Genomic DNA, 21,404 nt, shown 5'->3' with positions numbered 1-21,404 from the left:
ATTTTCTCCTATCAACTCTAGCTGCAGAGCAACACGGTGATTCAGAATTGGTGCCCGGATAGGAAGAGGAATACCATGAATCTAAGGACTGTATTGAATAGTAAGGCTAACAAGAGTCAGGCATCTGCAGGTGCTGATGAACTAGAGACAGGAAGGGACCGAGTTAACCTTTCAGGTGGCCAGGCTCTCCTTGGAAGCTGTAAACCAAGACTGAAGCCTAATTTACTCTCCCTGTCCTGCAAATCTGCTTTGATATGGAGCAATAACCATGGATGCTTAAGTAGCTAGCTACTATATCGTTTTTTTTTTTTTTTTTGTTTGTTTTTTTTTTGTCCCTCAATTAAATGCCTTAAGACCTGACATTCCAAGAGAAAACACAAACCATACTTTGGTTCCTAAGGATGTATGACTGGGTCCTGGCCTTCAGAGGATGGCAGACAGATGGGAACACAAGTATAAGTAGACTAGAGCATCCCATAATTGTCAACTCTGGCAAGGTAAAGATGAAGCTGCTCATGTGGACAACTCATGGGGTACCTAAGTAAATCTGGGAGCCAGGTATGTTCAAAGTGGTCAGTGGTAGAAGCCCTCATGAAGGCAGGAATGCTGCAAACCTCCACTTACTGCCTTCCAGGACCATTTAAGTCATAGTGGTAAGAGCTGCTAGAAGTAGTCATTACCAACTTGATTACCAGCAATACACAATGATGTCAAGAAGACATTCCACATCCTTCTGTCATCACTAGCTCTCATTTCAACCACTAAAATAGGTACCAGCTATAGACAAAAAAAAAAGGGAGACATGAAACGTTCATGGCTGTTCAAGTTAGAAAACTATGGCAGCGGCTATATTAACAAATGCAAATGTGTACACTAATTACAACATTTATTTACAGTCATTTTCACCAGTTGTGCAGCCTAAACTGCCATTATCTTGTTTAGTCATTCCTAAGATGCATTACTTCTGACATCAAAATATCCTGAAATTGGGAAACTACTGACCCAACCCCAACTGTGATAGAACTGCATGAACACCTTTCTAAGATGAAGGACCAGCATCACAGCAGCAATCAGGCCAACAAAGGCAGAAGTCCAGCAGCAGGAGAGGGCAATCGCACAATGACAGCATCGTGAGGTCAGCTCACCGACACTGTAGGTGTGCAGGCTTATCCTGATGACAAGAGCCATGGACCTCACCACGTGTCTGAAAACTGCAATGTTGCTACTTAAATGCTAAGCCTTTAATGGTGCATTAATAGATTGTTATTAAGTAGCAAATTAGCAGCTTAAATCTACATAAGTCAGCTGTGTACTGACTGTACCTCACAGTAACAAATTCACCAAATCTGTATCTTGTCTTCTTTGTAACAATGTTAAATATTCGCATATCTCAGTTCTCAGGTGTGATTCCAGTAGCTATGGTGAGGCAATTGCTGCTCCTGAATCTCCACCTTCATTTGCCTTCACTGGTGTCGCTGTCGCTGTCACTGCTGCTGTCAGTATCACTGTCACTGGTCAATGCAGTTAGGTTACCTAGGGCTTCCCTGTTAAGAAAAGAAAATGGAGGATTACACTGCAATTCAACTGGGTGCTGGGGTTCTCGGTGTCTCTGACACTCACCTATAGCCTGTCAGTTTTGAAATCAGAAAAAGGGACCCTGCAGCTGCATCAGACTATATTAGAAACAAAAATGTTCTAACAGTCAAATCTATAGGCTTTCCTGACTTGCATGACAAATGAAATAGTCATTAAATTACTACATTCTGACTTTTTGCAAGGAAATAGAAGGGATAGAAAGCTATGAACATTTTGAATGGGCAGATGGACGAAAGGTCTCCATTTTACAAACTTTGCTTCATGGTGCCCACTTACTTTTGTTCCTGGTTGATTGCAAAATCACTCATTACTCTCTGGGTGAGGCCCTCACAAATAGGTAAGCTGAAGGCACTTGCCAGCTTTACTACTTCAATGGCCTGGGAAGGGCTGTTAGACACTTTTGCACTGTCCATAAGCTCATTCAGCAACTCACTTCTGTAAAAGAAAGGCAAAGTGTGAACTTTCTCCAACCCCTTCAGTAAAATATTTATAGGCAAGATCCAGTGTAAGTTCAGTAATAGAATTCCCAACAGTATTTCTGGAGACAAAATTAGATGAAGTCTAACATTTATTTTTATTTGTTTCCAGTGAGGTTAGAAAGTCTACAGGGCCAAAGGGATTATCAACATTCATTCAATATGACTTCATGATGATCTATTCAATGTAGCCCCAATGTATGATGATCCATGAGCACAGATAAAAAACTGCTTGCCTCAGGATACCCTGGATAGTAGGGAGTTGACGGTATGCTTGCCTAACAGCAGAGTGCCCAAATGTAGTGGCTAAGGCTGGTGAAGAAATTCCAAATGTGGCTACTTCCAGGCTGTACCCAAAGAGAGCTGGTTGATTTCAACTTACCTAGGAATCTTATTATGCTTCCTGAAAAGCCCCAACATTTTCCTGCTCAAGAAAGGAAGAAGATTATGAATACTATTAGAAAAACAAGGCAATCAGATACTATAGCTGTCTTCCCTCTGAAATCAGAGACTAAATGCCCTTTTCTTAACTATACTGTAAGCTCCCAAAGACACACATCTGTGGGCTCTACTAGCTCCCAGCCCTGTGTGTACATGACAATCACCGCAGGTGCTTAAACTCCCCAAACGAATCTACACTGCAATTTTCACAGGTAAATCTGATATGCTGCCAATGTCGAGATTTGCTGGTATAGGTTGAATATTCCTAATCCAAAAATGCTCCAAAATCTAAAACCCCATACACTTTTGGTCTCAAGCATTTTGGAAAAGGGATCACCACTGTCCTTCTAAGGAGGGAATCCATCCTGTGCACAGCTGGAAAAGAGGCATAGAACAGAACCATGCTGTCTCCCTCTCTTAAAGTACGGCAGGGGTTCAGTCTGTCTTAGAATTCTGTTATGAAGTGCAGGCTCAGATTGAGGCAACAGTCTCATGTAAGTGCTCCCCATCAGCCTGCCACACGCAGGACAAAGGAGAAACACATACATTCAGCTCCCATGACTCAGCTGAGGTCCGTACCCCTGCGCCAATCATCACAGCCTGGTCGTATCAAGTGTGTGCCAAACTGCCTGCGCTAACAACCAAATGCAAATGTCATACGTCTCTGTCACTAGCAGTATAGTTGCTAGAGAGACGTGTGTGAGCCACACCTCAAAAACAAGCCTTCATCATCTTTTCCTGGAGATAGTTGACTAGCAATCAGATGTTCAAATAAAGTTACTTTCTTGTACAAGGAGCCATGCACAAGCACCCCCCACTTATGACTCTCAGAACACACATTTATATACAAAACAAAATACAGGAAAACCACCTGTCACTACCTCTACAAAAGATCCTTTTGCTCATTTTTGGAAACATGAATATGCATAAGGTTCCCATTCACAAACACTAAAAATTAGTATGTGAATGAAGTGCTGATAAAAACATAACCAGAACACAGTGGCACCAACCAAGGATGGGTTGTGGTCAAGGCCAAGTTTAGTTAATGTGCGTAAATGCCAGCTTCCAGAAGTCTAAGTACACAGCCCACATTTTAAGCTGGAGAGTGGGATGGGAGAAGCATCCAAAAATACTTCAATAACCCAAATGACCAAAACATTTTCAAAACTACGTTTCTTTGATCATATATTTCTTTGATCTTTAGTCAAGTGGAGTAATGAGGTTGAGCAACTGACTTGTCCATAGACACAGAAAGTAGAAAGATAATTCTCAGCCTATGGTTTCAGAGAACTATGCCTTATCTCAACTATATCATGCATATTGTCTTCTTCCAAAAGTTTGCTTTTTAGTTGGTATTTGCAAGTTCCCGAATCAAATACTTGTCATATGGCCAAATGAAAGAACCTCTACCAGCGTGGGTCAATGTTTTAGATCCAAATACAAAAGCTTCTAAGTGTATACTTGTGGTACTGTACTCACCAGGCTTCCTGAGTTCTCCCAGCCCTTAAAAAGAGGATAGCTATACAGTTGAGAGAGGTGGCTGGCCAATCCTGAGCAGTCTGTCTGATGGGTTGGCTTTCATACGCAGATTTGATATCAGCAGCACAGTCAGCAAATGCCACCTGAAGCTGAGAAGCTTTAGGAGTCAGCAGAACTGCCTAACTGATTTTATGAGAATTTCAGTTCAGGAGACTTAACACAGGATCCTTAAAATCTGAGCAATGCATTTTACCATTTGAATATATTATGTGTATAGCACACAAGTAATTTAATAAAAAAAGGACCCTGTCCTAAGTATTTTGATTAGCCACAACTTTCAAATTCAGCTATGCATTTCCTTTGTAGATGGAGATTTTTTAAAAAGCAAGCTGAAGACAGAAGCTAATTTCATGTTGCTTGTTTTGGAACTACAGGAAAAAGGGCAACTTTAAGAACAGATTTCTGCTAAGGGCAAGATATGTTTAGATGTATCATCACTCAAATATGGGTTTGGGTGGCAGAACTCTCCAAAATGGCAGGTGAAACCGGGGAAGCTAGCCTTAAGAAGACCTCAGTATGGGAGGATATACTGGCTGGTGAGTTACAGGCCTACCTCTGGTGGGTGCTTGTCCCTTGCCATGAGCATCAGGATCTCTTCTCTCAGCTCGCTGCGGAAAGCATGACCATATTCTTTACTATCTTGAAACAAGAAAGGAATAAGGAGTGATCATTGTTATGTAAAACCAACACTCTCTTGTTCACTGTCAACCTATTTTTTGGTGGGTAAAAATAAGTTGCTGTTATTTATTCTAGGCTTATCCCAGGATTCCAGAAACCCACCAGGATTCACAGTGGAACAAATGTAAAAGCCAATGCCTGGGCCTTGTTCCAGTGACGTGTTCATCACGGCATGTGCACTACATGGGAGCGGCCACCAGCTCCACGTGGTAAGACGTTGTTTTATAGCACTTGGGAATTTTTGATATACTTTTATTACTCATTAGAGCAGTCATGTGAAGCAGGAGGGCAGGACTAGAGCCTACTGACTTTATAGTACAGTAGTCACCTAGTGAAAGATACAGAGTATCTATTTCATTTTGCAGCCAAGTTATACACATAAGACACACACGCGCGTGATTCGTGATGCTCATGGCTATTACTTGGAAACATAATCATCACTGACTGTGGTTAGCAAAGTGAGGCAACACTGGCACAGAGGAATCACACAGGCTTTCGGGTCAAAAACCTTTATTCAGATTTAGGGTCTGCCACGTCATTAGCATTTATTTTCTTTGGGTCATATCTCACAACAGGTGCACAAAACTCAGCTCATTCCTATGTCACGAAGGGATTAAGTCATTTTCAACAAATTTTTCTCCTGATAGCCAACATGCAACATGAGCACATGACCTTGAAGTAGATCTCAACACATTCAGTTCAGTCAAAATGGAAGTTTTCATCCCTAACAGTAATGTTAGCACATTCCTTATCAAAATAGAGGATACTGAGGTGAGATGCACCTGGGCACATAAAAAGTAAAACTAACCTTTCCAAATTTTAGGAATCACTTCTAGCCGATTGGCCACATCCAATGCTTGGAGAAGATGTATCAATGTTTGGGAGTGGGGAAAGTAAACCTGATTAAGAGAAACACATTTTTAAAGCATTAATCTGCAGAAACCCAATTCATCTAGAATGATAAATAATAAGTAATAAATGAACTATCTTACTGAAGGTATCAGGTCCTCATACCACTTCAAGGTGACATCGATTTGTTCCATTAGACAAATCAAATCGAAGAACTTGGAACTGTGACGAAAGCAAAAAGTATGTTTAGTATAAAGTCCCTATGTCTAACAAAAGGGGAAATAAGGATTTAAATTACAGCATATTATATGTTACAAAGAATTTCAAAATACTTACAATTTGAAGTTAAATGAGCCAATTATTTGGTTTAAGAGCTGACAGTATGTGCTGACTTCTCAATTAAACACCCTACCCTCAACTGGTCATTTCTAACTGTTTCCTCTATACTCTTAGGTCATAGTGAATAGATACTGAATTTCAAATTCATTTTAAAAACATTCAACGTGAAACAAGGATTTGGATACACAGAAAACAATTCTCACACATCTGTTAACATGCTGCCTTCTTAAATTCATGTTCTTATCTGCCTAAAAGCAAACCCATTTAGGGAGTATCTCTGGGTTCCAGAATCTTGATCTTTGAATACAAAAGCAAGGGAGGTGAGAGGAAATCTTCAGGGCTCACCATGCTATAACAACTTGAAAATGTAAAATGAGAGTGGGTAGAGGAAAAAGATATGTGGATTTCACAGTGTTGCAGAAAAAAAAAAAGAAAACCCTTAAAGGACACAAACTAGTCTTTCAAATCTGGCAGTTTTACCACTGCTTTAATTCCTAAGTGCTCAATTAACATGTCCTATTTGATCATTGGCATGCTGCCTGAAACCAGAGGTGAGATATGAAGGGACGTCAACAGCCTCCCACTTGCAGAATCTGGTAACTCATGAAAAAGGATACGTTTCCAACACACTTACTAATAGAAATTACGATGATGTTCAAGTCCAATGAATTTCCAGTTGTCTCCGGTATTTAAAAGGCCATGTATTTGGTAGGCAAGTTCTAGATCTCTGAGAGATGAGCACTGAAAATTTGCAAGTAGTAAGTATCACTCTGATACCGTCAGCCAGTGGTTCACAAATAAATAAAAACAGTAGAGCACCTTGTGAAAATACTTAATGTTGACTCAACGTATTATTGGTTGACAGCAAATAAGTTACAAGAAATGGGGGAGAGACAAATCCCAAGTTCTGTGAAATTTATTACAGTATTATTTTAATTTAGCAATTATACCATTAGAAATTAATCCTATAACAACACCTGATCAAGTGCACAAAAGACACCTGTAGTGCAGAGTCTGGACTAGTAAAAATCTCCATGAAGTAACTCCAAAATCTACTCACAGGAAAGTTAAGTTATAGTTCTTACTATGAAATACTGATTGCTGTCAATAAATAAAACACCCTGAAAGTATGCCTGGATATACATACACTTGAGTACCCACGGTAAAAACCTTGCGAGGATCCACACTAAATACTAGGTTGGTGAAAAGTAATTGTGGTTTTTGCCATTGAAAGTAGCAGCTTTTGTAATTGCGGTTTTTGCCATGGAAAGTAATGGCAAAGGCCACAATTACTTTTGCACCAATCTAATAGTAAAGCAATTAAATTACCCTTAGGGAACAGGGTTCATCCTAAAACTGCTTGAAATTTTTCCTATGATAAGCATGATTAAATAAACTAAAATAAAAACCATTATCAATTTTAACTTACTAACAGGCAAATCTGAAATATTATGAAAATTCATAATATTCAGGGGCATGAAAAATGTCAATGTAAACAATAAACAAAGGGTAGGGATAGTATGAGATTGAAAAGTACAGATTTTAGGCCAGGCGTGTTGGCTCAGGCCTGTAATCCCAGCACTTTGGGAGGTGGTCAGGAGTTCAAGACCAGTCTGGTCAACATGGTGAAACTCCATCTCTACCAAAAAAAAATACAAAAATTAGCCAGGCATGATGGCGCACACCTGTAGTCCCAGCTATTCAGGAGGCTGAGGCAGGAGAATTGCTTGAACCCAGGAGGCAGAGGTTGCGGTGAGCCACTGTACTCCAGCGTGGGTGACACAGTGAACCTCCATTTCAAAGAAAAATTATAGATTTTAGAGAAAAAAGAAAAAACAGAAGCAAAGACATGAACACAAGAGTTAGAAAGTGAACAGAACCAGGGAGAACCCTCCAGTTACAGATTAATTTAGGAAATAGATAGCGAATTAATAAAGAAATGATACTTACTATGCTCATGGCTGACTGAAAAAACTTATCTGAAAATCAAAGTTCACAAGAGCTTTGGTTACAATGGATAAAATATATTTTCAAGTCAGTAACATTAACAAAAATCCTGCCAACAAAACTGGTAACATCAAGATAAAGCTAAGAACGTAAAAACTTAAGAAAGGCAGGAACGTGCCACAGACATTTTGGCTTTCTCAGAAAGATCATGGCAAATATTACTAAGCTATATATACCTACTATGTACTCAAATTTATTTAAAAATAAAATAAAAAAATACTTCTAAGCTATAGGGATCACAAGGCCTCTAACTGGCACTCAGGGAAACCGGCCCTCTGTCTTTAGAGGAGGAAAACGCAAGTGATTGCTATACATACCATCATCCGGGTCCTTTGGAGAAAATCTCTTTCCCATTAATTCATTCATTATATCATAAATGATGAAGGATGATTTCTTTGAAGGGTTTCCTGCAGAACAAGAAAGCAAATGTGTTTAATCCACTTCCTTTACCACCACCAAACTCACAGTACCTAATACAAAGGGACACATTTCTCCTTCCTCCACCTCCAGCCTGGGTCCTCGCATAGAGCTGGGTGGAGGCCAATGCTTGCTAAAGGAAACACTATACCCTGCAGAGAGCAATTCTCTGTAAAATCTGGAATAATCACAGGTCTCTGTTCATGTGCTCCACTGAGACTTTCCCCTTCCTTTAGTCTCTTCATATGAAGCCTGACTTACTGGAGTAGGCGGCAGACAGTAACACACACTCCCTCACCAAACCAGCATACTTGGAAAAACAAAAATTTTTTTGTTTTTGAGATGGAGTCTTGCACTATTGCCCTGGCTGGAGTGTGATGGCACAATCTTGGCTCACTGCAACCTCCGCCTCCCGGGTTCAAGTGATTCTTCTGCCTCAGCCTCCCGAGCAGCTGGGATTAAGGCCCCCGCCACCACGCCTGGCTAATTTTTTGTATTTTTAGTAGACACGGGGTTTCCCCATGTTGGTCAGGCTGGTCTTGAACTCCTGACCTCGTGATCTGCCCGCCTCGGCCTCCCAAAGTGCTGGGACTACAGGCATGAGTCACTGCACCCGGCCAAAAATGGTTTTTGCTAGTAATCATTTGTGTTCCCTTTAAATATAATCAGAATGAGGTCAAGAAAAAGTAAACTAGAATTAATGGACAAGGCAGTTCTTAAAAATAACATGAGCTGAGCACTAATACGTCAGAAAATCATCTGCAATATTCCCAGTCAAATATTTCTCTACGCTCCTTTCCCTACCTGTGCTGTATGTCGTGGTAGTAGAGCTGTAATGACAGTACAGATAGAGTTTCACAATTTACTCAAGCATGCTTCCCTTTGCTAACAGTCTTAATTTTATTAGTTACATAATATTCTCTTTTCAATGTATTGTTTCTAGGTTATTTTAGGCTCTCTCTTTTGGGTAAATCCCTAGAAACTATTATTACTATTGAGACAGCGTCTTGCTCTGTCACCTAGGCTGGAGTGCAGGGGGACAAACGCAGGTTACTGCAGCTTCAACCTCCTGGCCACAAGCAATCCTCTTGCCTCATACTCTTGAATAGCAGGGACTACAGGGATGCGCCACCATGCCCAGATACTTTTTTCATGTTTAGTAGACATGGAGGTCTATGTTGTCCAGGTTGGTTTCAAACTCCTGGGCTCAAGCAATCCTCCTGTCTCGGCTTCCTAAATTGCTGGGATTACAGGCGTAAGCCAAAATTACTGTTGCAGACAGGCAATTTATATACATAAGACAAACCAACACAGCTCCCCCAGATCCCCCATCCCCCAGTCCTGGCTGTTACTTATGAAATGTAAGTACATCTGACTTTGATTAGCAATTGAACCAGTGATGAGAGTTATAGAGGAAAGGAACATACTTTGGGGTCAGAAATACTAGCTCCATCACAATCTCACCAAGGTTGAACAAAATTTTAGGGGACACAATTATTGAAACTGTTTACCTGTTTCCAAGGTATAGTCAATTAACTGGTTCCTTTTCCTAAAGATAAAATTTGCCTATACAGGTGAGGATATGGATTTCACAAAGTTAGTCCTCCAAACCAGAGAGAATCAAGTTCCCTTCTGTAATTTTTATAGTCTATCCACAAGAAAGAATGACTAGAACTGTCAATTCTGAACTCAAGGGTTATTTCTTAGGCTGGGGATAATGGATAAGACCCAAAAGATTTTGAGTGCCTCATATGTGCCTTCCAAGCACAGTAGCAGACACGGTGTGGAACTCATTTAACTACCACACCCTGCTGCTATTCCTCAGGTAGGTATCCAGTCACTTTGACATAGCTGGTAATAAATGGTAGAGTGGACATCTCAGCTCAGGTGTGTCTCTCTTCAAAGTCCATCTACAGAGCAGAGCTCCCACTGGAACTGACCTAAAAGTGGACAACGAATGGAGCCTTGAGGTCCTCCCAAAACGCTTCACAATAAGTTTACCTTTCCTCTGGAGCAGCAACGTCCACAAACTTTTGGCAAAGATGGAAATGTTCTGAATCTGCATCACTGAACATGGTAGCCACTAGACACATGGCTACTGAGCAATAATGTGACAAAATAATTTATTATTTTACTTTAATTTTAATTAACTGGCCACATGTGGCTAGTGGCTACGGTATTAAATAGCATAGCTCCAGAGAACGAAAGGAACTTCAACCAAAATACATTCTACCCAATTCCTGTTTGTACGACATCACTGCCACTACAATCCATAACCCTCACCCCTCCAGCTCAAGTTTTAGACCACAAACAAGATTGCTACCCTCAAGAATAATTTTAGGTAGTAAGACCCTGTCCAATAAAAAAAAAAAATCAGCTGGGCATGCTGGTGGGCATCTGTAATCCTAACTACTCAGGAGGCTGAGGAGGGAGGACTGTTTGAGCCTAGGAGTTCAAGGCTGCAATGAGCAAGATCCTGTCTCTAAAAAAAAAGCCACAACTTTCTGCTCAGGCGGTACAGGTTAATTTACAAATTCTCTTTTCTTAATTCATATGCAGAGAAGATAACCTACAACAATTAATCACATACATTCAAGAAAGCTGGTCAATTTTCTACATAAATTAACACAATTTAAGGCTATACATACCACGTTGATCAAACAGCTGAATAATATGGTGATATGTTGCCAGCGAGGGTTCTCAAATTACCAGGTAGATAGAAAAAATAAACAATGAGGTAAAAACACAGCAATCCAAAATATAGTTTACTGAGACACACTGAATTAAAAACATATTGTTAATATTTAAGCAAAATATGCATTTCTATTCCTTTGAACAAAGATATTTTCCAACTCATTAATGTAAAGGTGAAAAACTATCATGAAGACTGTATCACTTTTTGAAAGTCCAAATACTTACTAGTCACATTCTTCACTGAGAACAGTAAAACACATTGAAGTGAATTGATTCCCAAAGCAACTTTCAATAAAGTAATTAATGAAAAATATACAATACACTAGCACACACTTAGGTTCAAATACCTAATTATGCTGGGAAAATGTCATGAATTTAAAACTAGCTAACTCAAAGCAATCACTTCTCCTCAGATTCAACAGATCCACAAACAAAGTACCTAAAATACTAATGAACATTAAGATGATGAAGGCACTCCCACTATAATAAGTACATGTAATTAAATGTGCCAAACGTGGAAAGAAAACTTCCAACATATTATGTAAGCAGAAGGATAATTTAAAGCTCTTTGCTTATGTAGCCCTGAAACCTCTGGCTGGCACAGTCTCTGTCCTCAGAGTACTCAAGGGCACATCCTCACCTATTCCAATGGCTTTCATTTCACGTAAAATCTGTAAGGCCGGCGATCTTGCAAGCACATGAAATCTTCGGAGACATTTCAGAATGGTATTAAAAGTCTGCAGATTTGGTTTCACCTTCTGTGCAACCATGTGTCTTAGCAGCTCCTAGTTGAATAAAAAACAACAAGTATCTTTCGTGCCTGGGTCATCTGTCCAATAATCTATGTTTCATACAAAATAAAGAATTTAGCTTTCTTACTTATGTTTAAAGCAGGTTAGTAACTATATCCCTATTTTAAGAACTGTTTATTGATTAGCAGGTTCCATGATTCTGCCTTTTAAAGGAGCCTGCTAATTCAAACACCCACCCCACTTGACAGAGGTGGTCAACTGTCTTCAGTCTTCTACCTAGGAGAGTTTTCCAAGAAAAGACGCAAAAATAATAGACTAGTATGATATAAAAAAGTGGTTTTTTTTTTTTTTTTTTTTGAGACAGAGTTTCGCTCTTCTTGCCCAGGCTGGAGTGCAGTGGCGTGATCTTGGCTCACTACAACCTCTGCCTCGTGGGATGAGGCGATTCTCCTGCCTCAGCCTCCTGAGTAGCTGCAACTACAGGCGTGCAACACTATGCCTGGCTAATTTTTGTATTTTTGTAGTAGAGCCGGGGTTTCACCATGTTAGTCAGGCTGGTCACAAACTCCTGACCTAAGGTAATCCACCCGCCTCAGCCTCAAAGTGCTGGGATTATAGGCATGAGCCACCATGCCCAGCCGTTTCTAAAGTTACTAGGCAAGAATCAACCCAGTGATTTCAACTTTTTGAACTTATACCTGATAGGATTTGACAACAAATATGCATTACTTTGTAACAGAAAAACTACTATGAAAAATAAACGAATAAAATGGTCCAGAATTCTAGCTGTATACTCTGGGTCAAGTAACTTTTTCTTCTTATATGCCAGACACAGCTGAGTTCCAGGGCTGCAGAAAGGGTAGTGAACAGGTAACTGCTACACAGTGACTGCCATACACATGCTCATCAATGCTGTCTCCAGCCCATGTACTTTTTTTTTTTTTTGAGACGGAGTCTTGCTCTGTTGCCCAGGCTGGAGTGCAATGGTGCAATCTCTGCTCACAGCAACCTCCACCTCCCGGGTTCAATCGATTCTCTTGCCTCAGCTTCCCAAGTAGCTGGGATTACAGGTGTGCACCACCACGCCCAGCTAATTGTTTGTATTTTTAGTAGAGACGGGTTTCACCATGTTGGCCAGGCTGGTCTCAAACTCCTGGTCTCAGGTGATCTGCCCACCTCAGCCTCCCAAAGTGCTGGTATTACAAGTTTGAGCCACCACACCTGGCCAGCCCATGTATTTCTGGTAGAGAGTATTTAAGCCCTATTAAAAAATAAACTGAGGATTCCTCCTTACCAGTATTTTACTCCATTTTTCCTCAAATTTCTCATTTATCACGAATACTGTTGCTTCAATCATTGCATTAAATGTGTATACATCAGCTGTAAAAGAATAAAATGATAAAATTTTGGGTTGAAGATTAATCCCTAAATGGCTGAGTTTAAGGCAAAGCAGTCATTCCTGTGTGTCCCTTGGTTAATCACATGTCCACAAAACTGCAAAACTACTCTCCTCTCTGGATCTCTACTCTTGCTTCAATCACCTATGCCTCAGGAAAAGGCAAAGTGTAGGCCAATGACTGAGGCAAAATCCAAAGCCTTCACACAGACAATTAAGAGAAAGAAGGAAACGGAGAAAGGGACGAAGGGGAGTTCTCAAACTCACCACGGAGTCTGTTGTTTAGTAACTCAGTGTACAAGTTTAATGCCTGCTCACAAGCTCGGTGCTGGAAAAGGAAAAATTAAGCATCATCAAATTCATTTACTTAAGAAGTCCTTGCACATTTCTGTCCCAGAGTTTGGTAATATAGCTCAGGCTCAATAGATCAGGCTCCTGTTCTCATGAAGCTCATACTCTAGTGCAGTGGGGTTTTCTATCCACTGGTAATGCCTGAACATATTTTTATTTGTCACAACTGAAAGTGGGGGAGGAGTGTACTACTCACATCCAGTGGGTAGAAGCCAGGGAGCTACTAACATCCTACAATGCACAGGACAGACCCCACAACAAATTACCTGACCCAAAATGTTAGTGGTTCTGAGGCTGAAACACCCTGATCGGTGGAAATGAAAGACAAAAATAAATAAAACAAATGTACCTTCACCATTCCTCGGATCATTGTGCAGTAGGAATGGGCATTTTTCTCTGGCATTAGAGAAAAGATTCTCTCAGCGTTGTTTTTTGCTCTAGACACAAGAGAGTAAATGTGAACCCGGGCAACAGGAAATACCAATGAGAGCTACCACCATTTACTGACGGTTTATTATGTTCTAGGCAATGTGACAAGTACTTTACATACATCATCTCAATTCTTACAGGGCGTTATGGTTATTATCATTTTGAAAATGGGGAAAATCAAGACTTAACGATCTTAATGTGTTGTCAGGGCTTTGCAGGTTAAGTGGCAGAATTAGAATTGAAAATGAAAAGTTTATAAACAAGTATATAAATATCTATGCTATTAAAAACAAGATGCAACTGTATGACAAAGTCCCTAGTAAAGTTTCCTCACCTTTCTTCAATCTTCAGATACTACTTCCCAGAGGCAAAATGGTTTCTTTTGGATCCTTCTGGTCATATTCTAGCATATGTACTTTTAACTCTTCTCTCACTCCATAACCTCCGCCTCCCAGGTTTAAGTGATTCTCCTGCCTCCACCTCCCGAGTAGCTGGAATTACAGGCACGTGCCACCACGCCTAGCTAATTGTTGTATTTTTAGTAGAGATGAGGTTTCACCATGTTGGTCAGGCTGGTCTCAAACCCCTGACCTCAAGTGATCCACCTGCCTTGGCCTCCCACGGCGCCAGGATTATAGGCATGAGGCACTGCGTCCAGCTTACCCCAAGGAATTTAATCTTTCATCCTATCAAATTCATCACTTCAATAACAATTTTAGATAATCATGGTAGCTTTCCCTCTCCAGACATTCACATGAAATATATTCCTTTTAGACACCCAGCAAATCTTCAATATAATTATTACCTTTCATTCGAACTGCTGTGTATGTCCACATGTTGGTCAGTGGTCTTAATTTAGCAGTACACTCTAGTGTCTATGATATTTTTAGTAAACAAAAGTATTAAATCTTTCAGAATTAGAGGTATATATTCCAAGGTAGCACTGTTAATGAAACTACCAAAGGAACCACACCATATGAAAGTTATGCTGAGTTAAACAGATGAGGGGGAAAAAAAAGGGTCAACCTCTCAACAGATTCTTGTGTTGTTGAATGGAGATAAAGACCTTATTGAAAAACGGTCTAAATGTGTATGAATACAAATAGTGAAATTTATATTGCACAATAAAAATCAATTATTTTAGAACATCACAAGAAAACATCTTCACGGGGTGATGGGGCATATTCCATGCACTGTAAGACACTGTAATTCAAGGTTCTAATTACGTGTGACATACTGCCATGTAACTCCAAACTGACGACCAGCTTTCCTCCTAGATGTCTCATCATTTTCCTCTTCCTGAAATGAATAATCATCAAGAGAAATAAAAGTTAAGGCAATGGAATGCATTTCTCAGTCAGACTACTCAAAATCAGAAAGGCAAAGGGAACTCAGAAAAATAAAGGAAACACAGATCCAGCAGAAGGCAAAGAGGAAGCCCAATAACGCTTACACCTAGACAGTTTATTTCTTAAGTGCAAATCAGATGAAAAGCCAAGTTGACTCTCAAAGCAACAAGTGACAGAGTGGAGACAAGATGAAGCCAGTTCCCTGTTTGTCCTGGTCCTCAGATAGAAAGAGGAAAACCAAACAACACAGCATATTTGCTCAGAGACTACATCTGGCTTGATCCATACAAACTGTCATAATTAGGGTGAAAGCAAGATAAACAACATATAGTTAATGCCTAACACTCACCCAAGCAAACTAAGACTTTTTTTTTTTTTTGAGACAAGAGTCTCGCTCTGTCACCCAGGTTGGAATGCAGTGGTGCGGTCTCGGCTCACTGCAACCTCCACCTCCTGGGTTCAAGCAATTCTCCTGCCTCAGCCTCCAGAGTAGCTGGGACTACAGGCGCGTGCCACCACGCCCAGCTAATTTTTTGTATTTTTTTTAGTAGGGACGGGGTTTCACCATGTTAGCCAGGATGGTCTCAATCTCCTGACCTCATGATCCACCCACCTCGGCCTCCCAAAGTGCTGGGATTACAAGTGTGAGCCACTGCACCCGGCAAGACTTCTTACAAGACTAAATCTTGTCTTTATTTATAAACCAAGGTCTGGGATGAGGCTGACGTAGAGCAATACAGGCTTGGTTGGCATTGCAGAGGTCAGTGCTGGCTCTGTAGCCTGCTGCCTCAAGAGCTGGGGCTAGAGAGGCAGAGGGCCAACCAGAGCAGGGCTTCACGAAGTGATGCTCCGGAAAGCAAGGTGTAACTGCAACCTACTGCCTATGCACTTTTAAAAATGTAAGGTTCTCTACATAAATAATCCACATTTGGCCAGGTGCAGTGGTCAGTAATCCCAAAACTTTAGGAGGCTGAAGGATCGCTTGAGCCCCAGAGTTGACACCATCCTGGGCAATACAGCAAGACCCTATGTCTACCCACCCTCCCCACCCAAAAAACACTAGCCAGGCATGGTGGCCCACACTTGTGGTCCCAGCTACTTGGGAGAATGAGGAAGGAGGAACACTTGAGCCCAGGAGTTAAAGGCTGCAGTAAGCTATGATAGCATCACTGCACTCCACCCTAGGTGATAGAGTGAGACCCTGTCTCTGAGGGGGAAACAAGAAATCCACATTTAGTTGGGCAAAGAGTATAAAAGATAGAAACAAAGAAAAACACCAATAATCCCATCACCGAGAAACACTTTTTAAATGATTTTTTTCTTATGCATTTGTAAAAACATTTTTACAAAAATGGAATATATACTGCTGATAGCCTGTTTCCCACTTATTGGATGAATGCTTCCATACCCAAACAAATCTACTCTAATGTGTTCAACGGCCACACAACTTTTATCATAATTTGATCATCTACTGTTGGACATCTAGATTGTTTTCAACATTTTTGCAAATATAAATACCTCCTTATGAAAAATGTCACATGAGCATCTCTATTTGATCCAAAGGATTTGAGACCTAGTTCTAGAAGTAAAATTCACGAGTCGAGAGAGAGGCTATGACTCAGCTTACAGGCGGCCCCCAGCACACTACTGTTCTGACTCCAGCCCAGTGTTCTCTCCTCTAAGTCCACGTATCAATTTTTGAGGGGGCCCAGGCCATGGAGTCTTTCCCTGGCCAGAATACATCATGTTATTACTCTAAGTGACACAGGCCAGCCCAAACATTTCTGATCAACGCTTTGCCTTAATATGAAGTAGGTGAGGACAGCATATTGTTAAAAAGTAAACTAGGACAGAAGTAACTGTTTAAAATCTCTCTTCCTCCTGTACCACTTTTTATCAAGGCTATAGTACCACACATCTCAGTACAAATCTCTACTACCCTGACACATGGCAAAACAACTCATCTTATTTTTAAAAGCAATTTCTTCAAAAACAAGCTTAAGGAAAAAAAAAAAATCAAGGCCAACAGTTATTACCAATGCTTCTGACTGTTCAGTTTGTTGAAAATGATAATCAGTTGAGGGCTCCTGGTCACCATAGTAACACAATAAATCCAAGAGACTATTTGTTGTTTCAAGAGACACAGTGGTTCCTGTGGGCAAGAGACAGAAAGAGAAAGAAACCTTGAAACAACGAAGAACTAAAGCCTGTTAGGTTAAAATGCGTCATTTTTTTATATTAGCGGTGGTCTTCATGGCTACATACTTAATGTTGTCCACTACTTTACGCACTCAACATCAACTTAACCACCTGGAGTGACGTAGACAGGGACATAACCCCTATTAACCACGTAATTTGACGTAGAAGACTGGAACACAAGATGAAGTTTGGACCTGTGCTCACTTATTTTATGTACTCATTATCCTCAAACTACTTCATGGTTTTAATTATCATCACCAAACTGAACACACTGCAAACTATCCCCACTTAGTTCCCCCAGCCCAGGTGCATTTGAACAAACGCAAGCAGAATTATTCCATTTGGATCCAGATACTCACTAAAAACTTACCTAGAAATACTAGCATAATTGTCTAACTATAGTAGTCTCTTAAAAATTGTTCAAAACATTATGTTCTCATCTTGACACTCATTAAAAAGGCTAAAAAGGGAGCAGGAGGAAGAGAAGTATGAGATATAATCTGCTGTCTTATAAGAAAAGTAAATGTATCTTTTTGTTTTGAGATAGGGTCTCATTCTGTCACCCAGGCTGGAGTGCAAGGACATCATAGCTTACTACAACCTTGAACTCCTGGGCTCAAGTGATCCTCTCACCTCAGCCTCCCGAGCAGCTGCGACTACAGGTATGTGCCACTGCACCTGGCTAATTTTTAAATTTTTTGTAGCAATGAGTTCTATGTTGCCGAGGCTGGTCTTGAACTCCTGGGCTCAAGCAATCCTCCTGTTTTGGCCTCCCAAAGTGCTGGGATTACAGGTGTAAGCCACCATGCCCAGCCAATAAATTATCTTCCTAAACAAAATACATTGATAAATTTAAAATGCCCATCAGGAAATGTAAAAGTCCAGAAGAGAAAGCAGGGCACTGGGTACAGGCTATGGAGAAGCAACTGGTTCACAACATCTCAAAGCTATGAGACTCTGGAAAAATTACCTAATAATTACCATCATAAGATTACTATGAAACACACCAATGAATAAGGTATTGTAGAATTAAGTATGTGAAATGGCTAGCACAGTGTTTTGCACTTATTAGGGGCCTGACAATGAAATGTTCTAGGATCCTTTCCCTGGTATGTTAGCTCACTTTGTTACTGAGCTATGGGTCTGACACCTGTCTTTACTGAAGGACTGCACAAACCTATCCAATAAAGGGGGTAAAACTAGAAAAAGACAAGCCTTAGCACTAAGAACTTGAATGCAGACTCACACCAGATGCCAATCATATTAACAAGCAGAGGGAAGTGCCTCACTAAATTATAATCTATTGCCATCACTCAGACATACATCTGATGCTGTACCAATCTACACACCAAAATTCTCAAACATAGCTTTCTGCAAATGTTTCTTGTGTTCAAGTGTATAATGATTCAGTCCAGTTTCCACCACTTCCATGTTTATTCTAAATCACCGAATAGCACTCTAGATTCTAAAAACTTAATGCCAGCTGCTTCTGATGTTGCTATATGTACATCTTCATGGTGACTTAGCAGCTGTGCTATTTACATGTGTAGCTCCGGAAGTTTACATCCAGCTCCAATTCAGAGAACCACACAATTTTAGAGCTAGAAGCTTTGAGAAATTAAGTAACTTTTTGAACGCTAAGAACAATTAGTGACACAGATGGCACCAGCATCAAAGCCCCTGATCCTAGTTGAGTGTGCTTTTCTTTTTACATATTTCTTTCTTGTGTGTTGTGGCCCAATCTTCCAAACATCCTTAAAGAGTCCAGGAAAGCTGAGCACGGTGGCTCACGCCTGTAATCCCAGTACTTACGGAGGCCGAGGTGGGTGGATCACGAGGTCAGGAGATCAAGACCATCCTGGCTAACATGGTGAAACCCCGCCTCTACCGAAAACACAAAAAAGTTAGCTGGGCGTGGTGGCGGGTGCATGTAGTCCCAGCTACTCAGGAGGCTGAGCAGGGAGAATGGCGTGAACCTGGGAGGCGTAGCTTGCAGTGAGCCGAGACTGCGCCACTGCACTCCAGCCTGGGCGACAGAGCAAGACTCCATCTCAAAAAAAAGAATAAGGGTACAGGAAATCTGGGAGCACTGTGCACCTACCTAACGTTAAAAACAGAAGCTAAGGTAGAAGGGTGATACAATTTCTCTACCAGTGCTACAATAAACCAACAAAGCTGCCATTCTACTTCGCCTGTAATTCTTAAATAACTCTTAAGCTAAAAATGAAATAAACTATTAAAAATATAAAGCACGCAGCCATCAAAGCAGAGTAAGTACAGCAGGACCTGTAACTTTTACTCAAAATATCTGAATCATATAACTGGGGCCCACTTCAAAGCCCATGTTATTAGAGGGGCTTTAATCGAACTCAGTCACCTGCTTGCAAAAGCTGATCAAACATGTCCACAGAGGCTTTGACTTTTCTGAGCTCGATTCGTTCCTTCAGGGCGGCTTCACTTACGTCTTTGATCTGAGGTTCAAAGTACTCAGGCATTAAACACTAGGAAAACAAGATGACTAAAGTTACTACAAACAGGTAAAGGTGAGGAAAGGATAACCGATTAGGACAAGATTTTTATCACCAACATACCAAAGTAAAACTTCACTGCTCCAATTCACGTTTCCTGCACCAGATACTATTGATCATTGTAACATGATAGTCTTCACAGGGAATGGAACTAAACCCTTCATCTCTAATGCTGTGTATCCTCTAAACATTTAATACTACCCAAGGTATGCGATTTTACCTCATTCACTAACTTATTCAAGTACTTTCTGAATGCCTACTACTTTACCCCCAGACATTAAGCTTGGCACTGGGGATACAGAGACGAAAGGCATTCTCTACCTTTGGGGTACTCACAATCTAATGGAAAAAGCAGATAACCAACAAATGATTATTCCACCACTGCCACTGTCTTAGTTCAGGATTTTAATATTTTGACTTACACAATCACACTGGCTTCCTCATCTATCTACAAGTTCTACTATGAAAACAAGAAGTGTGTGTTTCCCTCTGAGCTTTGGGAAGCAGAGAGATGTGGGGGTATGGGAGCAGTTTAGATATGATGAGTCTGAGATTAGTACTTCCACCAACAAACTCAGGAGGGCAGGGGCACATCTGTTTTGCTCACCACTATATGGACAAGCACTAAGCACAATACCCACTACACTGCATAAATCCTCACTCCAAAACTACAGAACAAAAAGGGAGCTGGAAATACAATGTGGAGTTCAAAGTAAAGGGATCTAGGCTAGATACACAAAAGAGTACCAAATGGATTATGAGGGTCACTGAAACAGAAGAGTATACACAATAAAAAGAGAAAATGAGCATAACAATCTAAGAAAGATACCCATGCTTTAGAAGCGGATTAAGGCCGGACACGGTGGCTCACACCTGTAATCCCAGGACTTTGGGAGGCCAAGGCAAGGTGGATCACGAGGTCAGGAGTTCAAGACCAGCCTGGCCAAGATGGTAAACCCCGTCTGTAATAAAACTACAAAAATTAGCCAGGTGCGGTGGCAGGCACCTCTAATCCCAGCTACTCAGGAGGCTGAGGCAGGAGAATTGCTTGAACTCGGGCGGCAGAGGTTGCAGTGAGTCAAGATCGCGCCACTGCACTCCAGCCTGGGCAACAGAGTGAGACTCCATCTCAAACAAAAACAAACAAAAAAGAGCGGATCAAGGGCAAGCAGCAGTGGCTTACACCTGCAATCCCAGAGATTTCAGAGGCCGAGGAGGGTGTTTGCTTGAGCCCAGAAATTTGAGACCAGCCTGGGCTGTGCAGTGAGACAAGACCCTGTTCTCTACAAAAACTAAAAATTAAAAAAAATTGGCCAGGCATGGTGGCACACCCCTGTAGTCCAAGCTACTTGTGAGGCTGAGGC

General features: G+C 40.9%; 1 protein-coding gene and 1 non-coding gene across 6 annotated transcripts in view; both read right to left on the bottom strand.

The window, feature by feature from the left end:
* Window positions 1-810: 810 nt before the first annotated feature.
* Window positions 811-21,404, bottom strand: part of PTCD3 (pentatricopeptide repeat domain 3) — a 31,612-nt gene continuing 11,018 nt past the window's right edge. For 2 of the 5 annotated variants that reach the window (XM_030827542.1, XM_030827544.1), the window contains 18 exons: window positions 19,890-20,013; window positions 17,350-17,465; window positions 15,202-15,263; window positions 13,885-13,972; window positions 13,452-13,512; window positions 13,083-13,168; window positions 11,677-11,821; window positions 10,991-11,041; window positions 8,243-8,332; window positions 7,869-7,897; window positions 6,553-6,659; window positions 5,723-5,801; window positions 5,539-5,629; window positions 4,606-4,691; window positions 3,993-4,141; window positions 2,455-2,496; window positions 1,873-2,031; window positions 815-1,544 (listed from right to left, as the gene is read on the bottom strand). In XM_030827542.1, the coding sequence (XP_030683402.1) occupies window positions 1,454-1,544; window positions 1,873-2,031; window positions 2,455-2,496; window positions 3,993-4,141; window positions 4,606-4,691; window positions 5,539-5,629; window positions 5,723-5,801; window positions 6,553-6,659; window positions 7,869-7,897; window positions 8,243-8,332; window positions 10,991-11,041; window positions 11,677-11,821; window positions 13,083-13,168; window positions 13,452-13,512; window positions 13,885-13,972; window positions 15,202-15,263; window positions 17,350-17,465; window positions 19,890-20,013 (1,656 nt within the window). In that variant the 3' untranslated portion in view covers window positions 815-1,453. The other 3 variants (XM_030827545.1, XM_030827543.1, XM_030827546.1) reach the window with 3 other exon arrangements.
* Window positions 2,980-3,116, bottom strand: LOC115838471. Its single transcript, XR_004033496.1, has one exon. It is a non-coding gene; the product is annotated as a small nucleolar RNA SNORD94 (small nucleolar RNA).

The sequence above is a fragment of the Nomascus leucogenys genome, chromosome 14, assembly GCF_006542625.1.
Source record: "Nomascus leucogenys isolate Asia chromosome 14, Asia_NLE_v1, whole genome shotgun sequence".
Classification (NCBI taxonomy): domain Eukaryota; kingdom Metazoa; phylum Chordata; class Mammalia; order Primates; family Hylobatidae; genus Nomascus; species Nomascus leucogenys.
This window is presented reverse-complemented; position numbering and strand designations above follow the sequence as displayed.